General features: G+C 45.4%; 1 protein-coding gene across 1 annotated transcript; it reads right to left on the reverse strand.

Annotated features, from left to right (window-relative positions):
* Positions 1–669: 669 nt before the first annotated feature.
* Clta (clathrin light chain A) lies at positions 670–20444 on the reverse strand. Its single transcript, XM_027403211.2, has 5 exons — positions 20095–20444; positions 14644–14681; positions 13160–13277; positions 7452–7563; positions 670–1113 (listed from the first exon to the last, which is right to left on the reverse strand). Exons 1-5 carry the CDS (start codon positions 20309–20311, stop codon positions 942–944), a joined length of 657 nt encoding a protein of 218 aa, XP_027259012.1. The 5' UTR covers positions 20312–20444; the 3' UTR covers positions 670–941.
* Between the last annotated feature and the right edge of the window lie 620 nt (positions 20445–21064).

The raw sequence follows: 21064 nt of genomic DNA on the forward strand, positions 1-21064 counted from the left end.
CTTTCTTAACCAAGTGGGAGGGAAGCTATTAATAGAAAGCATTATTAAGCTAGCACTTAAGTGTTTGACACAGAGAAAAGGTAGCCCCAAGAAGGAAGCTTAACACTAAATGTTGCACATCCACTTAATCACCCCTGGACCAATTCCTTTTTTTTTTTTTTAAGGTAGGGTCCCGTTGTGCAGCCTTGGCGGGCCTGTAACTCAGTATGTAGACCAGGTTGGCCCCAAACTCAAGAGATCCACCTGCCTCTGCTTCCTGAGTCCTGGGATGAAAGGCCTGTGCATTATTGCCAGCCTAGTCCCTCATTTCCTCCTCTTATGAAGCTACATGTGGTTAAATAAGAGTTGTAAATGCTGTGTAACCAAAGAAAGATGTAAAGGATTCCAAGCAACAGTAACGCCATCCATGATGTCTGTGGGTCAGCAGTTGGGAAAGGCTCTGCTTAGCATGGCTCTTCCTTATGGGTCTCCTGGGTGGTCTCCGGGAGAGAACTTGGGTTTCCTAGCTCACAGTATAGAAGTAGAGTTTCCATCTAGTGGCTCAGGGTTACCAGGTAGAGAATTTGAATACATCAGCCATAAACTGTGCTGCCTTTACGATCTAGCCTTGGAACTCACATGCCCCCAAGCCGCAGCACCATTTTGAGATCAATAAAGATGTTTCATGTCTATTGTTTAAAACAGAAATTTATTCTCAGAATAATGCACAAAAGCACGGGTTGAGGCTACTGTTGGGAGCATCCCTCCCCTCCTCCTCCCCTATCTTCTCTGAATGCCAGGGAGAACACAGTTGAAGGAAACATGCAATCACAAACAATGATCAACTCTAAAGACAAAAGGTTTGGTCCAAAAGAACTCAACATAATTAATCCAATTACGTGAACAGCTTCACTGAGTAGGATTAAGATATTGCAGACGTAGTGTTTCCACAGGGTAGCTCTTCAATGCACCAGGGGGGCCTGCTTCAGGGAGATGAGGACTGAGCGCATGCGAGAGACATCTTTGGCCTGTTTGCTGGACTTAGGGTTAAAGTCACACAGGCGGGCCACCCGCTCCCATTCAGTGCCTGGGGATGACTCATCGATGTCGTTTACAAAGGCTTCTTCTGCTGCCCTGGAAGCAATAACAAAGTATGTTGGTTTAATGTAAAAAACAAAAACCCTTTGATCGATCTGGCGGCTGCCTTGCTACAACTTACTACAGAGTGATTGTTTCTTTTGACTCAGGGGTGTTCTGGTTTCCTATAGAGTACCAGCCCCTGGCTCAGGTCAGAAGCAGGGGCAGATACTGGACCAGCTCTCCTTGGTACAAGTACCCAGGCTGCTGTATGAAATGGTGGAATACAGGTGTTTGGTTCAGGGCTCAGTCTGTCCCTCTGGCTGTCTTTGTTCATCAGAGCATGAAAACGCAAGTCCTTGGCCAGCTATGCACTGCTTTTCTGCACAAGAGCAAGGCAGCAGGCTGATCAAGGCCTTGCAGAGTAGCTTGTGCTGGGCTATACTGAGATTCAAGGGAATTGAGATTCTAAAAAGCCCTTGGGTCATCGTATAAGAGCCTGAAACTTACTCCTAAGGCTGGAGAGAAACAGGGCAGAGCAAAAGGCATTCAAGACCAAGCTCCCATGCTAGCAGGCACTAGAGACCAAAGCCATTCTGGAAGGGGTTGTTAAGACATTCACCAGTTCAGCCAAAAGTCTGCCATTTTCTCTCCAGCCAGGTGCCTGGTGCCACTCAGGGAATATACCCTGGCAGGAGAGCCAACATGAGCTGCTTTTTGGCAGGATGCCACTCCAACATTCTTTCACATCAAGATCAACCCACCCCCAGTGGGGAACTAACTGGCAGGAGCGGAAAGCCCAAAAGGACAGTGGTAGACACAATGTATTTCATCTACTCCAACAAGCATCACGGGCAAAGCAAAAGCAATGGAGATGACCGGTCTGTGGGGACAGAGGGTGGCACTATCACAGGGATGGCTGTGGCAAACACTGCTGAAGCCCAGAGCCACTACAACACTGCGACTTCATGGCACACACAGTTAGGGGCAGTGAGAAAGGTTTACTTAACTGTTCTAGGCTGTAGCAAGGATGGTTTATGTTTGTGCTTAAAGGTGAAGAGAAGAAAAGAAACAAGGAGAAACTTTAGGTCAGATATAGAAAATGAAAATGAGCTCAATGCAGATGGTCAGTAAGCTAGACATGCCCTTGCAGCTCTACCTGTGCCTGGGGGCCTGCAGCTGGCTTTGCTGGGCCATCCTGCTGCCCAGCAAACCCAGACTCAACCTTTCCAGTCTCCATTTCTACTCCAGAGAATGTGTAAAAGTCAAAACAAACACCACCTGTAAGTCCAGCATTTCACAAGTCTCACTGCAAACTCATCCAGTTTTGTCTTCTAATGAGGTGGCATCTCAGGGTCATGGTCCCTATGAGACTCTCCGCCTACCACCCACCTTCCACAAGTGGACACTGTTTTTCCCCTAATTCCATTGTAAAAGGGAAATCAGTAAGGACTATCTCCAAGTCCTCAGCAATACAGTTTTCATTAGCAAGGATCCTTATTAAAAACAAGCTTTTCCAGGAAAGACAGTTTTGTGTATGTGTGGGGGGTCAATGAATACGTTCTTACTGGACACTTCTGACTATCTTGACCTCATAGCGGGGGCATCTGTGCTAGAAGGAGACAGGGCACCAGAAGCTGGCCACCAACTTGGCAATTTCTGATATCTAAGACCAGAGAAAAACAGTGACAGATAACCACTTTGCGTGAGTGAGCAACATTCACCTCACATCCTTTAAGGATCAAGAGCACTCCCCTCCCTGCCCCAAACTCCCCAGCTCCGACTGGTAATATATGGTGCTGCCGTCCATGGAACCTAAGTCTTACTTAGTCATCACCTGATCCACGTGAGAGACTCTCCTTCCCATCTTAGGCAGACAGGCAGGACACAGGGTCTGGAAGCAGTACCAGTGGCAGCAACAGCAAGAGGTCAGACCCATCCAAGCCCCAGGCCCTTCCCAGACAGAGTATGAAGGACCATGTTTTGAAAGCTTGCTTCTCTCCAGGATCTCAAGTATGCAAATGGTCACCAGGGAGTGTGGGGAATGATAATACTGCAGGGTTAGCAATGGTCATATCTAGCTTATCAACTCTCAAGCAGCCCCACAGAGCCAATGTGAAATATTTTAAAAAGCAAAGCAACTTGTGACAAAAAGGAGCATTAACTCTAAACGAAAAGAACCAAAACAAGAGAAGGAATTAGTTTTGCAACATACACATAACCAATCACGTCAGCGAAGGGTTGTTTGTAGAAAGCTTCGTCTGCCACCCTAGACAGCAACAAGTCCAAAAGGCAGGCAAGCAGGCAGGAAAAAAGAGAAAACATTGAGAAGCAGAACATCTAAAATCCACAATAGAGGTGTCACAGCGCCCGGGGAGCTGCTCCCAAGGCTCCCTTCTAACCCCAGGGGCTTCCAGCAGTTGACACTCCAGTGCAGCGGCATCTTGGAAGCTGGTCTTCATGGGCTCTCCACAAGACCAGCAACAACCTGATTATAGATTACATGCCATTCCACACACTTCAACAATTACCACCTATGCTGTCAGTGTTCTGACCCTACTCCAAGGGTGCGGTGACTGGGGCTCAGAGATGAGGTCCTGGTCAGCTACAGCAATATCAATGTGGCTTTAGTGCATATATTTTACTTACTATAAATTAAAATCATTTACAAGCTCAAGATGGCAAGCCATCTTTCCGCCAGCCTCAGTAAATATCTTTGGGTATGAATACTGCCAAGCAACAGATGGACACAATCCCAGAGATTTAATCCCAAATCTTGGTCCCAATCACTGCTTCCCTACACTGGCTTGGTGGACTAAATAATAGCCTGTGGTTGTTGTAAACTGTCAGCCTCAGAGATAAAAGCAGCTGGAGGGGAAGTGGTCTAGGGAAATGGAAGCTAGCGTGGACTCTGGCCCTGGGCTTCTCTTCTGCTCAGGAAGCCAGGACAATTTCTAAACACATATGTCAGCCTTGGCTGGCTTTGACAACGTGTAGCTTAAAATCCCGAACCTCATCAAGTCTTAAAGACACTCAGGTGGGAGTGGATCAAATGACAGGACTTGGACTAACTAGGGATACAAGGTGTCAAGAAGATACAACACAATTAACCTAAATCTCAGCCCGTCCTTTGCCAGGCTGTTTTAGGAGGAAAACTGGAAATTTCTGATTTTTTGAGACAGGGTCTTACATTGTAGCCTTAAGGATGGCCTTAAACTTGGTAAGTAGAAGAAGATGACCTTGAAATTCTGATCCTCCCGCCTCCACATCCCGTCCTAGGAATGCTGGGATTAGAAGTATTCTCCATGGCATCCATTGTATGCACACAGTGCTGTGGACCCAGCTCAGGGCCTCACAGATCTCTGCAATCACTACTGACTCAACTACACCCTTCAGTGGAGTTTCAGTTTATTTTTACAATGCACACACACCCTTGACTCTTTCCTACTTCTCTACATAAAAGGTATTTGTGCAAATTTAAAGAAAGCAAAAGGAGCAGCCTGGCTGTGACTCAGTGACTCAGCGGGGAAACAGCTGCTATGGAGTAAGTGGGAGGCACAGAAGAGCAGGCAGCGTGTACACTCTAATCCTTTTAGTTTACAGAAGGGCTCGGCCTAATCCATCTCACTTCAACCGGAGAATAAAGGTTTAATGCCTCCCATTAAGGAGCATTAAAGAACAACAGAAGCTTCTCTATCAGGCTCTCCCTCTTTGCAACTATCCCCAAAACTAAAGAGTTTGTTGATGAGAAGCAGGGCCTCTAAAGGACAAACAGAAAACTAAACCCAGCAAACACAGGCCCCCCACCTGTGTTTGCTCTTCTCCCAGCTTAAGGTGGAGCTGGAATCAGCCACTGTCAGAGAGCTCAGGGAAACCCAGGAAAGGGAGAGAGGGATGCCTGACAACAGGACAAGCTCCATAGGCCTAAAATAACAATTTAGAACTTCGTTCTATAAATAGCGTCACAGTGGACATGGTTTGAAAAAGAAGTCTACCACGGCTAAAAATAACTAGATTCCTCAAATGTTCTCAGGCCGTGGTAGAACTGAAAGTCCCAACACAAGAGACTTCTAATTGGGGAATGTTTCTCTTCTTGCTTGGGAAGGTAGTTGTTGTAGGATGAACTGCAGGAGACTACCACTCTTCTGACTCTCTGAAAAGAGGATTTTTTCTTATGGGCTACCACTGAATGACTTAGGATAAAGGGAGATGCAGTTTGGCACTGACAACACAGTACCATCGACATGGGAACAAAGACCCCTCCTGTCTGCTGACTCTTCCACACCCCCCTCTGCAGGACAGGGCCTGGACTTGCTCTCAATGTCTTGGTGAGGTTCTTTTTTTTTTTTTTTGAGACAAGGTCTGTGCATACAAAGCATTCATTTCTATCTCAGCCAGATTGTAGTCCATAAATGGCTTGACCTCCACCCTCCTCCTTCACTCTGTGGTGCTGTGGGCTGAACTCCGGGCCTTGCAATATGGTAGGCAAGTGCTCTACCACAGAGCTTTCTTCATTTCTAGAACTTCTAATGATCTGCAATGCCTCCTAACCTCCATCCTCTGACCCTCTGAAGAAATCACTGGAAGCCTGGTGGTGGTGGTGGCAACAGCAGCGGCAGCAGTGCATGCCTTTAACTTAACCCTCTGCTCTGGAGGCACAAGCAGGGGCTCTCTGTGAGGTGGAGGTCACCCGCCAGACGGAGCTCACAGAGAGAGCCCAGAACAGCCCAGACGACACAAAGAGACTGTCTCAAAAAATAAACAAAACTACTGCAATAGTGAGGACATATCTTCTATCCTAGGAGCCTGGGGGTGGTTGGCTAGAGTACCTCCAGCTCTATGCACAGACTCCAGCCTGTGAGCAGGTTTGACAGGCACTGAAGCTGGATTGTAGCAGTGTCACATTAACACTCCATGAGAAATCTTTTCTCTCTGGAACATGAGGGGATCACACAACTCAATACCCTACATTTGCAAGAAAAGAAAAGTACTACAATCTGGCTGCATGCTCAGCACCTCAGCCTCTAAGGTTAAGTCCTACAACATACATGGGGCACTCCTTTAGAGAGGCAGTAAGCAAAACCTTCTGCAACAGGAAGCCTGTTCCCAATACATTCACTATTGAGTCTGAAATCTATTTGTCAAGTTGTGAAGTCCTGAGGATCTGGTACAGGAAGAGTTAGTGCATTTGGCCCAGTTACTGTGGAGTACATCATTGCTGGGGAATATCACCACACCACAGCACCCTTCTTTACTACAGATCAGACTCGAACCTGGGGGGCAATCATCTAGAGGAGGCAAAGCAGAGGAACCTGTCAGCACTTCACACCAGCACAGCACAAGCTTGGGGCGGCTGGGTGGCAACTAGCCCTGACCAGACAGGAGTCTCCACCCTAATTGACATAAAATTTCAAATAGAACCTGAAGACACTGTTCTAGGGTGTATCCCTCAGAGAATGACCAGGTTAAGAGGTCTGGGCCTGGCATCAAAGAACAGTGCCAAGGAGGACCAAAAAAAGCACAGGAAGTTTCATAGGACTGCCATATGAAAGAGCCCATCTATTCTGTCACAGACACCTCACAATGGTATCAGCTACATTTTCTGACAGATTTCTATCTAAGACCAGCCCAAAAAGCAGCGCCAGACCCAGCCCTCAGAGATCAACCCAACGCCCCACCCTTGTCTGTCTTGTGTTTCATTTTTGTTTTTTTAAACAATGAAATGAGTGACATGCCTCCTACTCAGTAAAAGGTGGCTCTGAATCCAGCAGAAAGCAAGTTAAAATGCCTTGCCTACAGGAGGCTATACCACAAGTGTCTTGCTAAACTATCCAAGGAAGGGCTCCTCAAAAATGAGTGCATACCACAGCTAATGCATGGTAATGACAGGAAAATGAGCATTTTCTCCCTACATTATTAACTTTCAGCAAATGAAAAATGTATTCTGAAAACAGCATTTTATTCAAGACACCTTAAGCATAGGAAGAAGCCAGTGAACCCTTAATTCTGTAGTCCATGTTGGAATATCCTGAGTTACCTAATTACAGAGCATGCCCATTCTAAGGACCCTCACAAAGCCTCGTTAGGAGGGCAAGGCTACACTTATGGAATGTGGCCTAAGTTAGTCTGTAATTGTTTTCAAGTAATGAGACTCTGCAACTGACCTTTCATCTCAGGGTTCTCCAGTGCTAACTTCCCTGGATCACACCATTACAGCCAATGAAACCAAACCCAGTTTAAGAGCCCAACTCAATCCAGGCTGAATTATTCTCATAAGACCCAGGAGTTTTTGCAGCTTGTTTCTAGCAGTTTCTTCCAAATTGGCCAAGACCTTTCATACAAGTGGATCTGGAAAATGGATGTGATTCAGTCACAGAGACCCACAGTGGACTGACCTGTTGTTTGCTTTTGTTTTCTGTAGCTGTTCATCCTGTCTCGCATACCATTCTTCCAGCTCCTTTATTGCCTTTTCTTTCCACTCTGCTTCCTGCTTCCGAGAATTGGCATCTTTTAAAAGAGAGGAAAGAATACAACTGAGGGAAGGCAAAATTTAAGTACATTTCAACATGTAACATTTTGGTCTTACTGAATTTACCTAAGTATGGGAATGTATGTGTACGTATACGCTGGGAAAACGACGGGAAGCAGCTAGAGGGATGGCTGCTTTGCTCTTCCAGAGGACCACGCTCCATTTCCAACACCCATATCTATCACACATGGCTCACATCCACACATTAATTCTAGTTCCAGGGGATCTGATACCCTCTTCTGACCCCTACAAGTACGTCACACATGTGGTGCACAGGGATAGATACAACTTTTTTCTTTTTTGAGCCAGTATTTCATATAGGTCAGGATGACTCTGAACATAGACAACCTTGAACTTGTGGTTCTCCTGATTCTACCTCCCAAATGTACATCTCTAGACTACAGACATGTACAACTCTGTCCCATTTAGTGCCATGCTGGGGACTGGCCTCAGGATGCTGTGCATGCTAGATGAGCACTGTCCCAAGTGAACAGTATCTTCTACTCTTCCCACAAACCGTACAGTCTACCCCCACAGTAACCATTCATGTTTTTATAAAACACTAACTTGCTCTCCTAACTATAAACACAGTAGAAACACTTGTATGAGGCAGGTCTAAGAAGAAAATTAGCAGAGGCAGAAGTGACTTGGGAATCCAGGACTGGTAGGACACAGAGCCACAGACGGAGTTAGCTTGTAACAGAGCCAGCTGTGAAAGCAAGCAGGGATGGAGGGGACTGCAGGACCAAGGACACGGGATCACTGTTTGACAATCACCCAGAATTACTCAAAACACGAGAGGGAGAAAACTCACACATGCAGGGTTTCTAGTCTGGATTCTCAAACATGAAATGTCTTTTCTCTACGTTTTTGTTGTTGTTATTCCTGTGTGTAAATGTGTGTGCATTCGAGAATGCAGGTACCCAGAGGTCAGAAGGCATGAGAACCTGTGGAAATGGAGTTACAGACAGTTGTGAGCTGCCATGTGGGTGCTAGGAACTGAACCTGGGTCCTCTGCAAGAGCAACAAATGCTCTTAGCCATCTTCCCAGACCAAATGTGAAGCTTCTTAAGATTAAATATGGTTTTTCTAAAGTGTTTAGCTGACCATCATCTGTCACAAGGTGTAGTGTGCTTGGCACTTGAGCTCACTCTAATGGTCACATGTTCTCAAGGGCGTCCCCTCCAGCAAGTGTTTTACATGCATCGAAATCTGTACAGTACTCCCAAGATCAATCTAGGTCCATTTTCAGCAGTGAGGGGAAAAGAAACAAACCACCTCAGAAGACTGAGTGGACTTGGCACAGTTAAGGGCAGAGCAAAGACCTCGTCTGCTCTCAAGCTCACACTTGACTTCCTTATTATGCAAGCCTGGAAATAATCACATGATGTGACCATCAAGGCTACCAGTAATCCAGAGAGTTCTAAAAACACAGAGCAAGAGCGAAAGCTGTAATTAGTATCCTGGAGAAGGAGGTAGAAAGTAAGGTGATGCCAAGTCATCATCTGAAGAAACAGAGCATTCCTGGGCACTTTTATGACCTTTGCAAGAAATGCACCAATAATCAGCACAGGCTACAGCTAGCTGGAGTAGCCTGGTGATGATTAGGAGTCACTGCCAAGTTTCACGTCATTATTACAAGCTCTCCATTTTGTTGTTGAACTCATTAGAAGATGGCCTAGCACTCAGGGGGGACTCATTTAGTTGGAGTTTCCACTAAGGACTCTAATATACAGCCAGGAAACTTCTGATGGTCCTGTCCACAGCACACGTAGAACAGAGGATTCTGGAAGTTGATGAAGTTCAAGGAACTAAAAAGCTTCTACCAAACCTAGATGCAAAGTGGAATTACTTCCCAAAAAGCCCTTTTTGGGCTGGCAAGATAGCTCAGTGGGTAAAAGCACTTGCCGTGTAAGCCTGATGTCCCATGTTCGCTCTCTGGATCCCTACAGTAGAAGAAAAGAACCAACTCCTTAAAGCTATCCCTGTGGCTTCCACGTGCACATCAAAGCAAAAGCATGAGTGCATGCGTATACACGAGCACACACACACACACAAGTAAGGACACAGAGGCCTCCCTAGGAAGTCTACTAAGTCTGTCCCATCTTCTAGCTGAGGCAGGACCAAGGCACCTCTCCACCCCTGTGTCTAGGCTGGGCAAGGTATCTCTCCATATAGAATGGGCTCCACTATGTCAGACTGTGACTAGAGTTAGATCTTGGACCCACTGCCAATGGCCTCATACATTATCCCACTCGAACCACTGTCACCTATATTAAGGGAGTCTAATTCAGTCTTATGCAGGTTCCCCAACAAATAAGGAAAAATTTAAAAATATTTAAGTGCTTTTAGATTGGAATATATCCTTTCCATGTATTCTAATGATCATTGCTTTTGTTAGGGCTGGGCATGGTGCTACACACCTTTAATCCCAGCACTTGGGAGGCACAGGCAGGTGGATTTCTGAAGTTTGAGAACAGCCTGATCTACATAGCAAGTTCCAGGACAGCCAAAGATATAAGTGATACATAACAGACAGATTCAGTCTTTTTTGTTTGTTTGTTTTTTCGAGACAGGGTTTCTCTGTGTAGCTTAGGAGCCTATCCTGGCACTCGCTCTAGAGACCAGGCTGGCTTCAAACTCACAGAGATCCGCCTGCCTCTGCCTCCCGAGTGCTGGGATTAAAGGCGTGCACCACCAACGCCCAGCCAGATTCAGTCTTTAGGGGAAAAAAATCTTTCTTTTTTCAGAGTCTCATAAAGTAGCCCAAAATGGACAATAACCTGCTATACAGCCCAGACTGGCCTCACACTTGTCTGTCTCCCAAGTGCTAGGATTAGAGGTATGTATCACACAGCTAGTCTATATTATTAGATGTTGGGGTTAGAATAGACAGACATTTTTCTAAGAAGGATTGGTCTAACAGAAGTAAAACTGTGACCATCTATAACAGGACATTTGTCTTCTGGCCTTGCTGATTAGGACTACCACGAGAAGTAACTCAGAATCCTTAGGGTTTAACCTGGTGGGACAGAGACTTAGGTGAGCAGAAAGGAAGAGTCTCCTTAGAGAGCAAGGCACACTGACAGGCACCTTCTTCCCCAGCCACCCTCATTGCTCCTTAGAGCAAGATTATTTGAGAACATGGCCACCAGCTCTATTTTAACATCTGTGCCTTCTCCGTTCTTGCAGAGAGAAGGGTGAAACTGCAGAAACCCCTAATCTGTGACAGTCTGACTGAAATACAAGGCCAAATGCTTGACTTCCCTCAAGAAGCTACCTTGAGCTGGGAGTGGTGATGCACACCTGTAATCTCAGCACTTAGGAGGATCGTAAGTTTAAAGCCAGTTTGGTTTATACAACAAATGTTAGGCCAAGCAGGGCTACACTGTGAGGCTCTGTGGAGGTGGGAGAAGACCTCTTAAAAAAAAAAAAAAAAAAAAAAAAAAAAAAACTCTCAAATAGTTCAATACACAAACTGGGTAATTTTTTTAAAAAAGAGACTTCTGTCTGTGAAGACAAACTCTCCTTCAATAAAGGCACAGACACCCAGCAGCCTGTTATTCATCTCCCTGAAGCTACACTCTCCAATACATTAGTTTCCAGACACACATTGCAACTGGAGTATAAGCTTACTAAAAATGAACAGTGTTTTAAGACTGAGCACCTGAATTCCAGTCATGCGTACCTGAATACCCACATGTGGTCACTGGCTACTAAATTGTTTATTACCACATACACACACTACTTTATCAAATGGCTACTATATTATGTATTGACACAACACAAACTTTATTAAAAACAAAGACCAATTGGCCATCAGTATAGATACCAGGTATCTATACCAAGTACTGCTATGCAGGGTCACTCTTTGTTCTGAAAGCTTTGAAAACTGTGCTAGGGATAAAAGATCTGGCATTAACTGCTTAGGTTATTTGGGTCAAGTTCTTTCCTGTTTCCAGGTGTCAGTTACCCCACCTGAAAAATAAGGAGTCATGTTTTCACTAGGTCAGTGTTCTGGGAGAAACCTACTACTGGTGCCAGTACATGAAGAGTGAGGTATTTCTAGAGTTATAGAATAAAACATGCTGGGTGTTGGTGGCAGACACCTTTGGTCCCAGCACTCAGGAGGCAGGTGGATCTCTGTGAGTTAGAGACCAGCCTGGTCTACAAGAGCTAGTTCCAGGACAGCCTCCAAAGCCACAGAGAAACCCTGTCTTGGGGAAAAAAAAAAAAAGAATAACATAGGAAGTCATGTCTGTATGATAGAGCAGATCAGCCAAAACAAAAGTATGTGCAAGAATTTCTATAAAGCATGTATATACAGGACTGGAGAGATGTCTCAGTAGTTAAAAGCACTTGCTCCTACAGCAGAAGCATTTGAGGTTCATAGCACCCACGTGCTGGCTCACAACTACCCATCTCAGTTCCAAGGGATCCTACACCCTCTTCTGTCCTCTGAAGGCACCAAGCACACTTGGCACACATGGTACACATAAAAACATGTAAGCAAAACATTTATGTACACAAAATACAACAAATCTAAAATTAAGTGAGTATACACAGGCACACAGATACACAATATAACTACAAGGAAAATCATCTAAGAGCTGGGCATGACAGTGCAGCCTTTAATCTCAACACTTAGTAGGCAGAGAGGCAGGCAAGATCTCTGTGTGTTCTAAGCTACCCTTGCCTACATGTCGAGCACCAGACACACAGGTGGAACAAACATACATGTAGTCAAAACATTCATATGAAACTTAAAAAGGGGGGGGGGGGCGGCGCACATGGTGCTATTTGTTAGAAAGTGACTGGACCACAGAGATCTAACCTAATTAATGAATCAATCCACTGATTCACAACTGAATGGACCACTGGGAGGTGGTGGCTACGAAGAGTGCCTTTAAAGGTCTATGTTGTCCTTGGCTTCCCGGGCTGTTTCCTAGCTGCCATGAGGTGAACAGATTTCTTCTGTCTGTCCTGCCATGAAGTTTCCGTCTTGCCAGACCTAAAAGTAATAGAGCTAGTGGCCCATTTCTGAAACTGTGAGCCAAATTAAACCCTCCTCTTTTACACTGACTTTATACTATGTCATCATAGCAATAGGAAGTTACTATTACTAACACATTTCCTAACACTGATTCATCTTTCAAATGATGAATGAATTGGGAAATGTCACTCACAGGATGGTACCTCAAGTCTCCATAAACCCTGTAACTAGCAATCAGTTTGAGGTCAAGAACACGGTTTCCTTTCAGACACTAACACAATGAAAGATCTGAAGCACGTGCCCACAGTAAGACGAAATCCTAGCTTAGCCTTTACTTCAAGATGGTGGCTCTTCCTGGGGGAGCTGTCTCCCCACTACCATGCTCCTCATGTAATAGCCTATGATGAAACATATCCATGTCAGTGGCCTTGTGACCCTGCAACCTTTAGGCTGGAAAATACAACTTCCCAAAGACCAGACAAGGACATTATGGCTAATCTAAGCTTAACAGGGATAAAGCAGAGTCCAGGTCAACTACTCCACTGAAAACAGACACCGAAGGACAAAACGGGATTCCTTACCAAGGGCTTCCAAGCGCTCCGTTTGCTCTTCTCTCCACTTACGGATACTTTCAGGCTCTGACTGCAATCGATCCACTTCTGAAATAGCTGCATAACTGTCTGTTGGACCATTACTCTCCTTAACACAAAACAATAACACACTCTATTAGTACCCTATTTCAGCCTTCCTGAAATGTTCTTCATAAAAATTAGAACCTCAAGCCACACAGCACGGCTAGCTGTCATAGAACATTAAAGGATCACTTAAAGCAACAACAGAACCTTACAAGCCACCAGAGCTTTCAGCATTACTGCCACGAATTCTTGCACTCTCATGAGGGAGGCAGAGTAGTTGGATCTGTTAATAAGTGGGACATTGAGTGGGTGATAGGAAAGTTGAGGTTGTGTGGATAAGGGACATATTAGGAAACTGTTATCAGTTTGTTTCTTCACTTGACAGAGAGATTATATGTTATCTCCAAAGTAACAGAGCTATGCACATAGCAAAGGCAAGCTAAGAACTGAAGACTTCAAGTGTTATTTTATCATGCAAGAAAGTCAGTTAATAACATCTAACCAAAACAATAAATTCTAAGAAAGAATCCAAAAGAAAATGTCTAATGACTATAGTCAAACCAGAGGGGGGAATAAAAAGGCCGTAACTGTGAGTCACTGAGCACAAGAACACTTCTCTATAGTGGGTAAGGCTGAGAGCTAAGAACAAGCCGACAAAACCTCCCAGCTGCTAACTGATTTGAGAGTTATACTATCAGACCACTGAGGATTGTCACCAGTTTAATCTTCTTAGACTCTAAGACAAAAGGAGAATTGAAGTTCTAGTGACTGCCAGGCTTGGTGGCAAATCCCAGCACTTACGAGGCAGAGGCGGACAAAGTTTGGGAGGTAACCTAGCCTGGCCTACCCTAGTGAATTCTGGGACAGCTAGGGCTACATATTTTGTCTCAAACAAACAAACAAACAAACAAAAAACAATAAAGTACCAGTGACTTTTATAGTGTGTGACATAGTACATGGCACACAGTATTTAAACTGGCCACCATCATCATGATCAGTTCTTGAGGAAAAAAAAAAGACAGCAAAACTCGATAACCTTTAAAACAGTGCTCTCAGTTGGACATAGAGGCTTATGCCTAGACTCCAAACACTTGGGAAGCTGAGGCAGGAGGAATGTCATGAGTTCAAGGCCAACCTGGGCTACATATTATGACTTTGTCCTAAAACAAAATGAAAGCCACGTGTGGTGGCTCAGACTTTTAATTCAGAGGCAGCCTGGTCAAGGCCAGCCTGGTCTACACAGCAAGTTACAGGCTAGCCAGGGCAACATAGTGAGATTGTTTCTTGCTTTTTAAGCTCTTCCTATCAATGCCACTTTCCACTTTGATAGATAATGTACCAGCACGGGGGTCTCTTTTTGGGTCAACCAATTTAAATCACAGTTAAGACTCCAGTTTACTATCATTTAATATAGTTAGAGTACTCTGTACCTGGTAGTATTCACCATTCATCACGCCATCAACAGCATCTGCAAGACATAAGGTTTCAGCCTGTCAATCAGGGCAAAGGATTAAGGACTATATAGCAGAATACAGTACTGTGTGTAGAGACTATAAGCTACTAAACAGCCTTTAAGAGTGATACCAGGGATACAGCATAGCTCAATGGCAGACAGCTTGCCTAGCATGCATGCCTCAGTGAAGCCCTGGGATCCATGGGCAAAACAGTTTGATGGGGAAGGGTATGGCTCCAAAGTAAAGAGCACTGGCTGCTCAGCTGGAGGAATCAGGTTTGATTCTCAGCACCCACATGGCAGCTTACAAACATCTGTAACTCCAGCTCCAAGGGCTCCAACACCCTCCTTTCTGGCCTCCATGGGTACCAGGCACCCTAGTGGCCCATAAACATACTCAGGCAAAACGCTTATATGTATAAATTAAAAAAAAAAAAATAGCCTGACACCCTGAGTCCAATCCCTGTGACCCAAATAGGAGAGAACAAGATTCCTTTAAGCTTTCCTCTGACCTACACAGAGTGTGTGTGTGTGTGTGTGTGTGTGTGTGTGTGTGTGCGCGCGCGCGCGCGCATGCGCGCACTGAACTTTGCATGGTGATACATGCCTGTAGTGCCAACATTCAGAGGCTGAGGTAGGAGGATCAAGGGTTATGAGGCCAGCCTGGGCAAATCCCAAGTGAGCTTGAGCCACACAACAACAGCAAGAGAAGAGAGGTGGTACGCATCCTAACCATTTGACAAAGTTTACTAAACAGAGAATAAAAGTATTTGGCTGGTACAGTCAGCTACCCCTCTGATAAATTCCTTATTGCAGAATTGCTAGGACACAGGGTATGTATTATTGGGAAGGTCCTTATCCCCTGTGAAATGGTAATGTATCTGACACTTTAGTTTTTTGTTTTTCTTTACTGAACTAAGACTTGCCTATTTTACCGTCTTCTGGTCTCTAAATTTTCTTTATTAATAATCCTATTACATTGCAAGTATTTTTCCCATTTTGTCCACCTCCCTCCCCAGCTTCTTATGTGTAGGTGTACACGCATGTGGGGGTCAGAGGTTCTCTTTGGGTACCTTCCCCAATCGCTCTCCACCTTTATTTTTGTAGACAAGGTCTGCTGGCTGATCTTCCTCTCCTCCCAGCTCTGGGATTAGGTATGTATTACAGCAGACAGATTTTACATGAGCACTTGAGATCTGAACTCAGTTTTCAAGCTTGTACAAGAAGAACTGTACCAGCTGAGCCATCTCCCAAGTCCCCCATTTTGTTTTTGTGTTTTTTGTTTTTTGTTTTTTTTAAGTTTTTAAAAAACAATCGACACAGGCTTTCACTGTAGCTCAGGCTAGCCTCACACATTATGTTGCTGAGAATGATCTTAAACTTATAATACTCTGCCTCCCAAGTGCTGGGAACACAGACATGCATCGCCACATTTCGTTTACATGGCAGTGGGAATTGAACCCATGCATACTAAACAAGCACTCTATCAACTCAGTTACATCCCAACACCCCACTTTGTTTTTCAATTTAGCTTATTCTATTTGATACTTAGAACTACAGCTTAATTTGTATGTATATGTTTCCAAGTCTTCCTCTGTGATTTCTGCATGGGCTTTTATGCTGCAGGCTATCCCACAATATTTTTCTTCTAGTACTTAAAAAATATACTTTATTTAGTTAGGCCATCAGGTTTAACAGCAGAGGCCTTTTACCCACTAAGCCATCTCTCTGGTTCTCTTCTAGTACTTTTAAAATGTCTAACTCACCTGGAATTATTTTTGTGTAACCCTAGAGCTTCCAATGGCTAGCCTGGCCAGTCCTACAGCATAGTTATATATTACAACTAACACAATATCCAGTTAATACACTGCAGCCCAGGGCTATTACTCTGCATATAAAAGCAGAGGAATGCAAACTCCATGTCGCATGAAATACTTGCATCCTGTCCTTCAGGTCTGAGGATTCACCCAGACCCTCTGGCACATGCTTTGAGCTCTTTATTAGATATTTTATTATTCTTTTGAGATTCTTTTTTAAAGACTTATTTTATGCCTATGGATGTTTTGCCTGTATTATGTCTGTAGACCAGGTGTTCAATGCCCTCGAAGGCCAAGAGAGAGAATCAGATCCCCAGGAACTGGAGTTACCGTCACTATGTGGATGCTAGGAACTGAATCCAAAGCATTTGGAAGAGCAGCCAGTGATCTTAACCACTAAGCCACCTCTCCAGTTCTGTTCAAACATTCTTTCATGAATCAAATGGCCCAAGTCAAAGGACAATCTATTGCTACAGAAACAACAAAAATTTTATCTAGAGCCCTTAATTTTGGACAGCCCCACTAACTCCAATGATCCAGAAGAAAACTTTCTCAGGCATCTTAAGTCCAGAAAGAAAACAAGGGCCAAGCTAGGCACAATGGCATATGCCTTTAATTGCAGGCCTTGGGAGACTGAGTTCAGCCAGCCTGGTTTACATAGCAAATTCCAGGTCAGTCCAGGCTACAGGGAGTGACCTGTCTCAAACAACCACTCCCCCAAAAAGAAAAAGAAAAGAACCAAGGGCCAGAGTGAAGCTTTCATAGAGCAAAACACCTTTAAACTTACATACATCAGCATGAAGCAAGCAGACCTAGGGCTGAATCCTAGTTGAGCCACAGAATAGCTTGCTACCTTAGGACACTGTTAAATTTGCCCAGTAATCAGTTCTCATCTGAAATATGTTGACACTTCTGATTAGCCAGCAGTTACTCCATGGATTCAGAGGTATAAGGAATATTTGGCATGCAGCAAATATACACTATATTTAAATACCATTAAATAATTCTTTTCCATTTCTACCAATAAAATTAATCTCCCTCCAGGAAAAGTCCCACTAACTCATCTCGTCCTCCAAGAAAGAACTTGTCAGAAACACAGTGCCTCGTGGCCACTCTCTGTACTTCCTCATCCCTTTTGTATTCCTCTCCTGTCACACCCTCCACCCCCCCCCCCACTTTCCAGTACTTGGACTTGTGTAGCCTCCTTCCTAACCATCTGCCCCTTCACCCAGCTACCTCCCACTTCTAAGTTTACATCTTGGCTCAGCCTTCTGTTTAACCTGTGTTCAGCTCCTGTGAGAATTTTCCCCACAGAGGGAGCAAGTTTAGGTCTTACAAAGCTCCTGCCTACTCTCTCAATTTTTTCAGGATACCCAAAGCCTATGAGCCTTGTAACTCTTCTTCCCAGGAGAAATTAATGGTAACTAGACTTCAGTGTTCACTCACTACACACCAGTAAGCACTTTACAAGTTAATGTAACTCTAAAACACCACGTAGCATATATCATGACCTTTGATAGAGAAGAAAGCAGGCTGGGCAGTGGTGGTAATTACATACACTACCCAAGTTCACCCTCAAGCAGCAGGGGATAGCCCCAAACCCCAATCACAACTGAGTATGAAACTTCTCTAATCCCAAAGCAAGTGCTGAGACTGCACTATCACCAACCTTAACACACTGTCAGGATCTGGCATTAAGTCATTAAATGCTTAGTTCATAAAAATGTCTTTCCCAGGAACTAAGTCAGCAATCCCCCCTTTCCTTCCCTTTGCTGCACAAAAGGCCCAATTGTGCAGCTCTAGTCATCCTCCCTTTCATTTTCCCCAAAAGCTGTGTTTGTACAGGGCTCTTTTTGCCCATTTACTTGTTAAACACCTACTATAGGCCAGACACTGTTAAGTTATCCAACTGTGATGACACTGAATACAACACTGTCTGTAGAATCACTATAATCTTCTAACTAGAGGTCCTGCTTCTCGCAATTCTTGCCTGCCCAAAACACCCACCAAGCTTTTCTTCTACCCAAGCACACCCTGCTAAAACCTCTGCAACAGAATGCAGTGCAGTCTGAGAAGGTAAACTTGAGGCTCAACCTTTTATCTTAACCAAGGCACACTACAATTTGGTTTTCTAGTGAAGGAAGGAAGTTATAGGGCCAAAAAGCAAATTTTAAATGTTCTCAAGCAAACACAAAAGACCAAAGAAAGAAAACAGCCCCTGCCACTTAAAATCAACATCAGCTCTAGGTTACAGCCCAATTCTGATCAACCGGCTAGCTGTAAAAAGCAGACCTGGGCCCAGTACACGCTCCCATGTGCGTTCCTGCTGGGGCTAGCTTGTCCAGGAGATAGCATAGTGTCCTGTTTTGTTTTTAAGAAAAACAAAAACAAAAACAAAACAAAGGCTCCAAATTAGGGGCACCTCTGTGCCAAAATACTCTGCTTGCTTAGGATGGTAATTTGCGATTTCTGTGCCTCAATTACACAAAGAGTATCACCTGGTGTGCCAAAGTCTAAGTAAGTCTGCAACACTCACTGTTTCAGTGGTGTTTGTTTGCATCTGTTACCTGGCTTCATAGTGAGAGTGTAGAGTGTAGCTATTCCTACTTGCCCTGGGAGTGCCATTTTCGCTGCATTTTTTGATTGAGGGTTCGCTCTATGTCACTCAGGCTGGTGGTGAACCTCTGGCACCAGATTCCCAAATACCTCAGTTCATACTCCGAAGGCCAAGCCAATTTTTTTTTGTTGTTGTTGTTGTAAATGAAAAGCCACTGTCATTTTTTTCCCTAACGAATTTCCTACTTCCTTATGCTATTGAATGGGTCTTTTCCTCTCAATCTTTGCTCCCACACCACAACCCAAAAGCATCACAGTTATGGCATTCAAAAGCCAAACTGTCATTCTACCTCGGCCCCTCTTCTTTTGCTCGAGTTTTGCTGTGGGAAGGCCCACATTGCATCCTACGTTTATCTTTTTTCCCTCTTTGACAGGTCCGAACTAACCTAGGCTTTTGCTGAATCTACACTTCCTTCCAGAGCTGTTCCAAAAAGAAACGCCCGAAGTCCTAGCCTCCGTACACTCAACAATGTGACATCTATCCGTCTAGGCCAGTTTCTTTTTCCACCGCCAGCCTGTCTTTTCTGAGCACCTTATTTTATACATCTTAACTTCTGAACTGCGTTGCCATTTTGTTTGCATGTGTGTCTCAAAAAACTACATTAGTCTTACTTTTCTCCAATAAGCAGTTCTTTCTGGATGGACTCAGACATGTCTGTAAGTCTGGCCAAACTGCGCCAATGCGGTGGCTTCCGAGACCAGGCTTCCAGCGCACCAAGTGCTTAGTGAAAAGTTGGGCTGAACGGGCCGGGATCCTAACAGTCACTGCTTCTGTGCTCCCTCCGCCCGGCCCAGCTGCACTCAGGCACTCTGACGCCGGCAGCCTTGCAGCAGCGGAGGTCTGTGCATAACCCAGGCGGGGTCTCGCTTCCTCTTTGCGTTCCTCCATAGCCTCCAGCTCCAGCCGGAAAGCCGAGTCCCGCGGAACCGCACCGACCCGCCCCGGCCCCAGTGTACCCGCAAGTCGTCCCGCCCGAACGCCGCCACCCTCTCACCCGGACCCCCCGGCGGCTCGCCGTGCGGCTGCGGCCCGGGGGCGCCGCCGTCCAGGATAGCGAAGGCCTCGTCGTTCTCGATGCCCGCAATCTCACTCTCCTGCTGCGCCAAGAAGGCCGCGGCCGGGTCTTCCTCGCCGGCGCCCGCCACCCCGTTCCCCAGCGCGGGGCCACCGGGCGCACCGGCGGGAGCGCCGAAGGGATCCAGCTCAGCCATGACTGCCCAACTCAACCGCAGTGACACCGAAGCCGACGGCAACCGACCGACCCGCCGACAGCGCGCCCGGCAGCGGACACTGCTAGCGGCTGCTACCGGAGGACGAGCGAGAGGAGGGAGAAGGGAAAGCGGAAGCCCTGTTTCTACATCCGGTTGGGTTGGCGAGCCGCAAAAGGAACAGCCAATCGGCGAACGGGAGCTGCCCAATCAGCTGGCGAAGGGGCGGAGTCCTGAAGACAACTCGTGACTGGGAGTGGAGGGAGGAGCGAGCGGAAGTGCCACCCGATCAAAAGCTGGGACTTGCAGAGTGGGCGTGGCCCGGGGACAACCTCACGAGGAGGTGCGGGGACTCCTTGATCTGAGCTCTTCCCGACCACACGAGACCCCGACGCAACCACTTTGTCTTCCTGAACCTCGGTGCCCTCGCTTGGAATGCAGAGAATAGAATCCCGTAGTGCCTCCCTTCTGGATTATTGAAATTTTCATGGATACATAGGCCAAGAGAAGCATGTTTCTTTTCCTGTCACCGCCCTAAAAAATAAATAAACAACAACCACCCCATGTGTGTTTTAATTTTTAAATTATAGTTACTTAAAATGTGTTGTGTAGATCAAAGGCCAACTTGTTGGGATGCAGTTTTAATACGTGGGTTCCTTGGATGGAGCTCAAGATACCGCCTTGGTGGCAAGCACCTTTTCCCAGTGCGCCATCTCGCCAGTCCTGTGTGCTTTAATACACATGTCTTTGGTGTTT

Source organism: Cricetulus griseus, chromosome 2 (assembly GCF_003668045.3).
Source record: "Cricetulus griseus strain 17A/GY chromosome 2, alternate assembly CriGri-PICRH-1.0, whole genome shotgun sequence".
Classification (NCBI taxonomy): domain Eukaryota; kingdom Metazoa; phylum Chordata; class Mammalia; order Rodentia; family Cricetidae; genus Cricetulus; species Cricetulus griseus.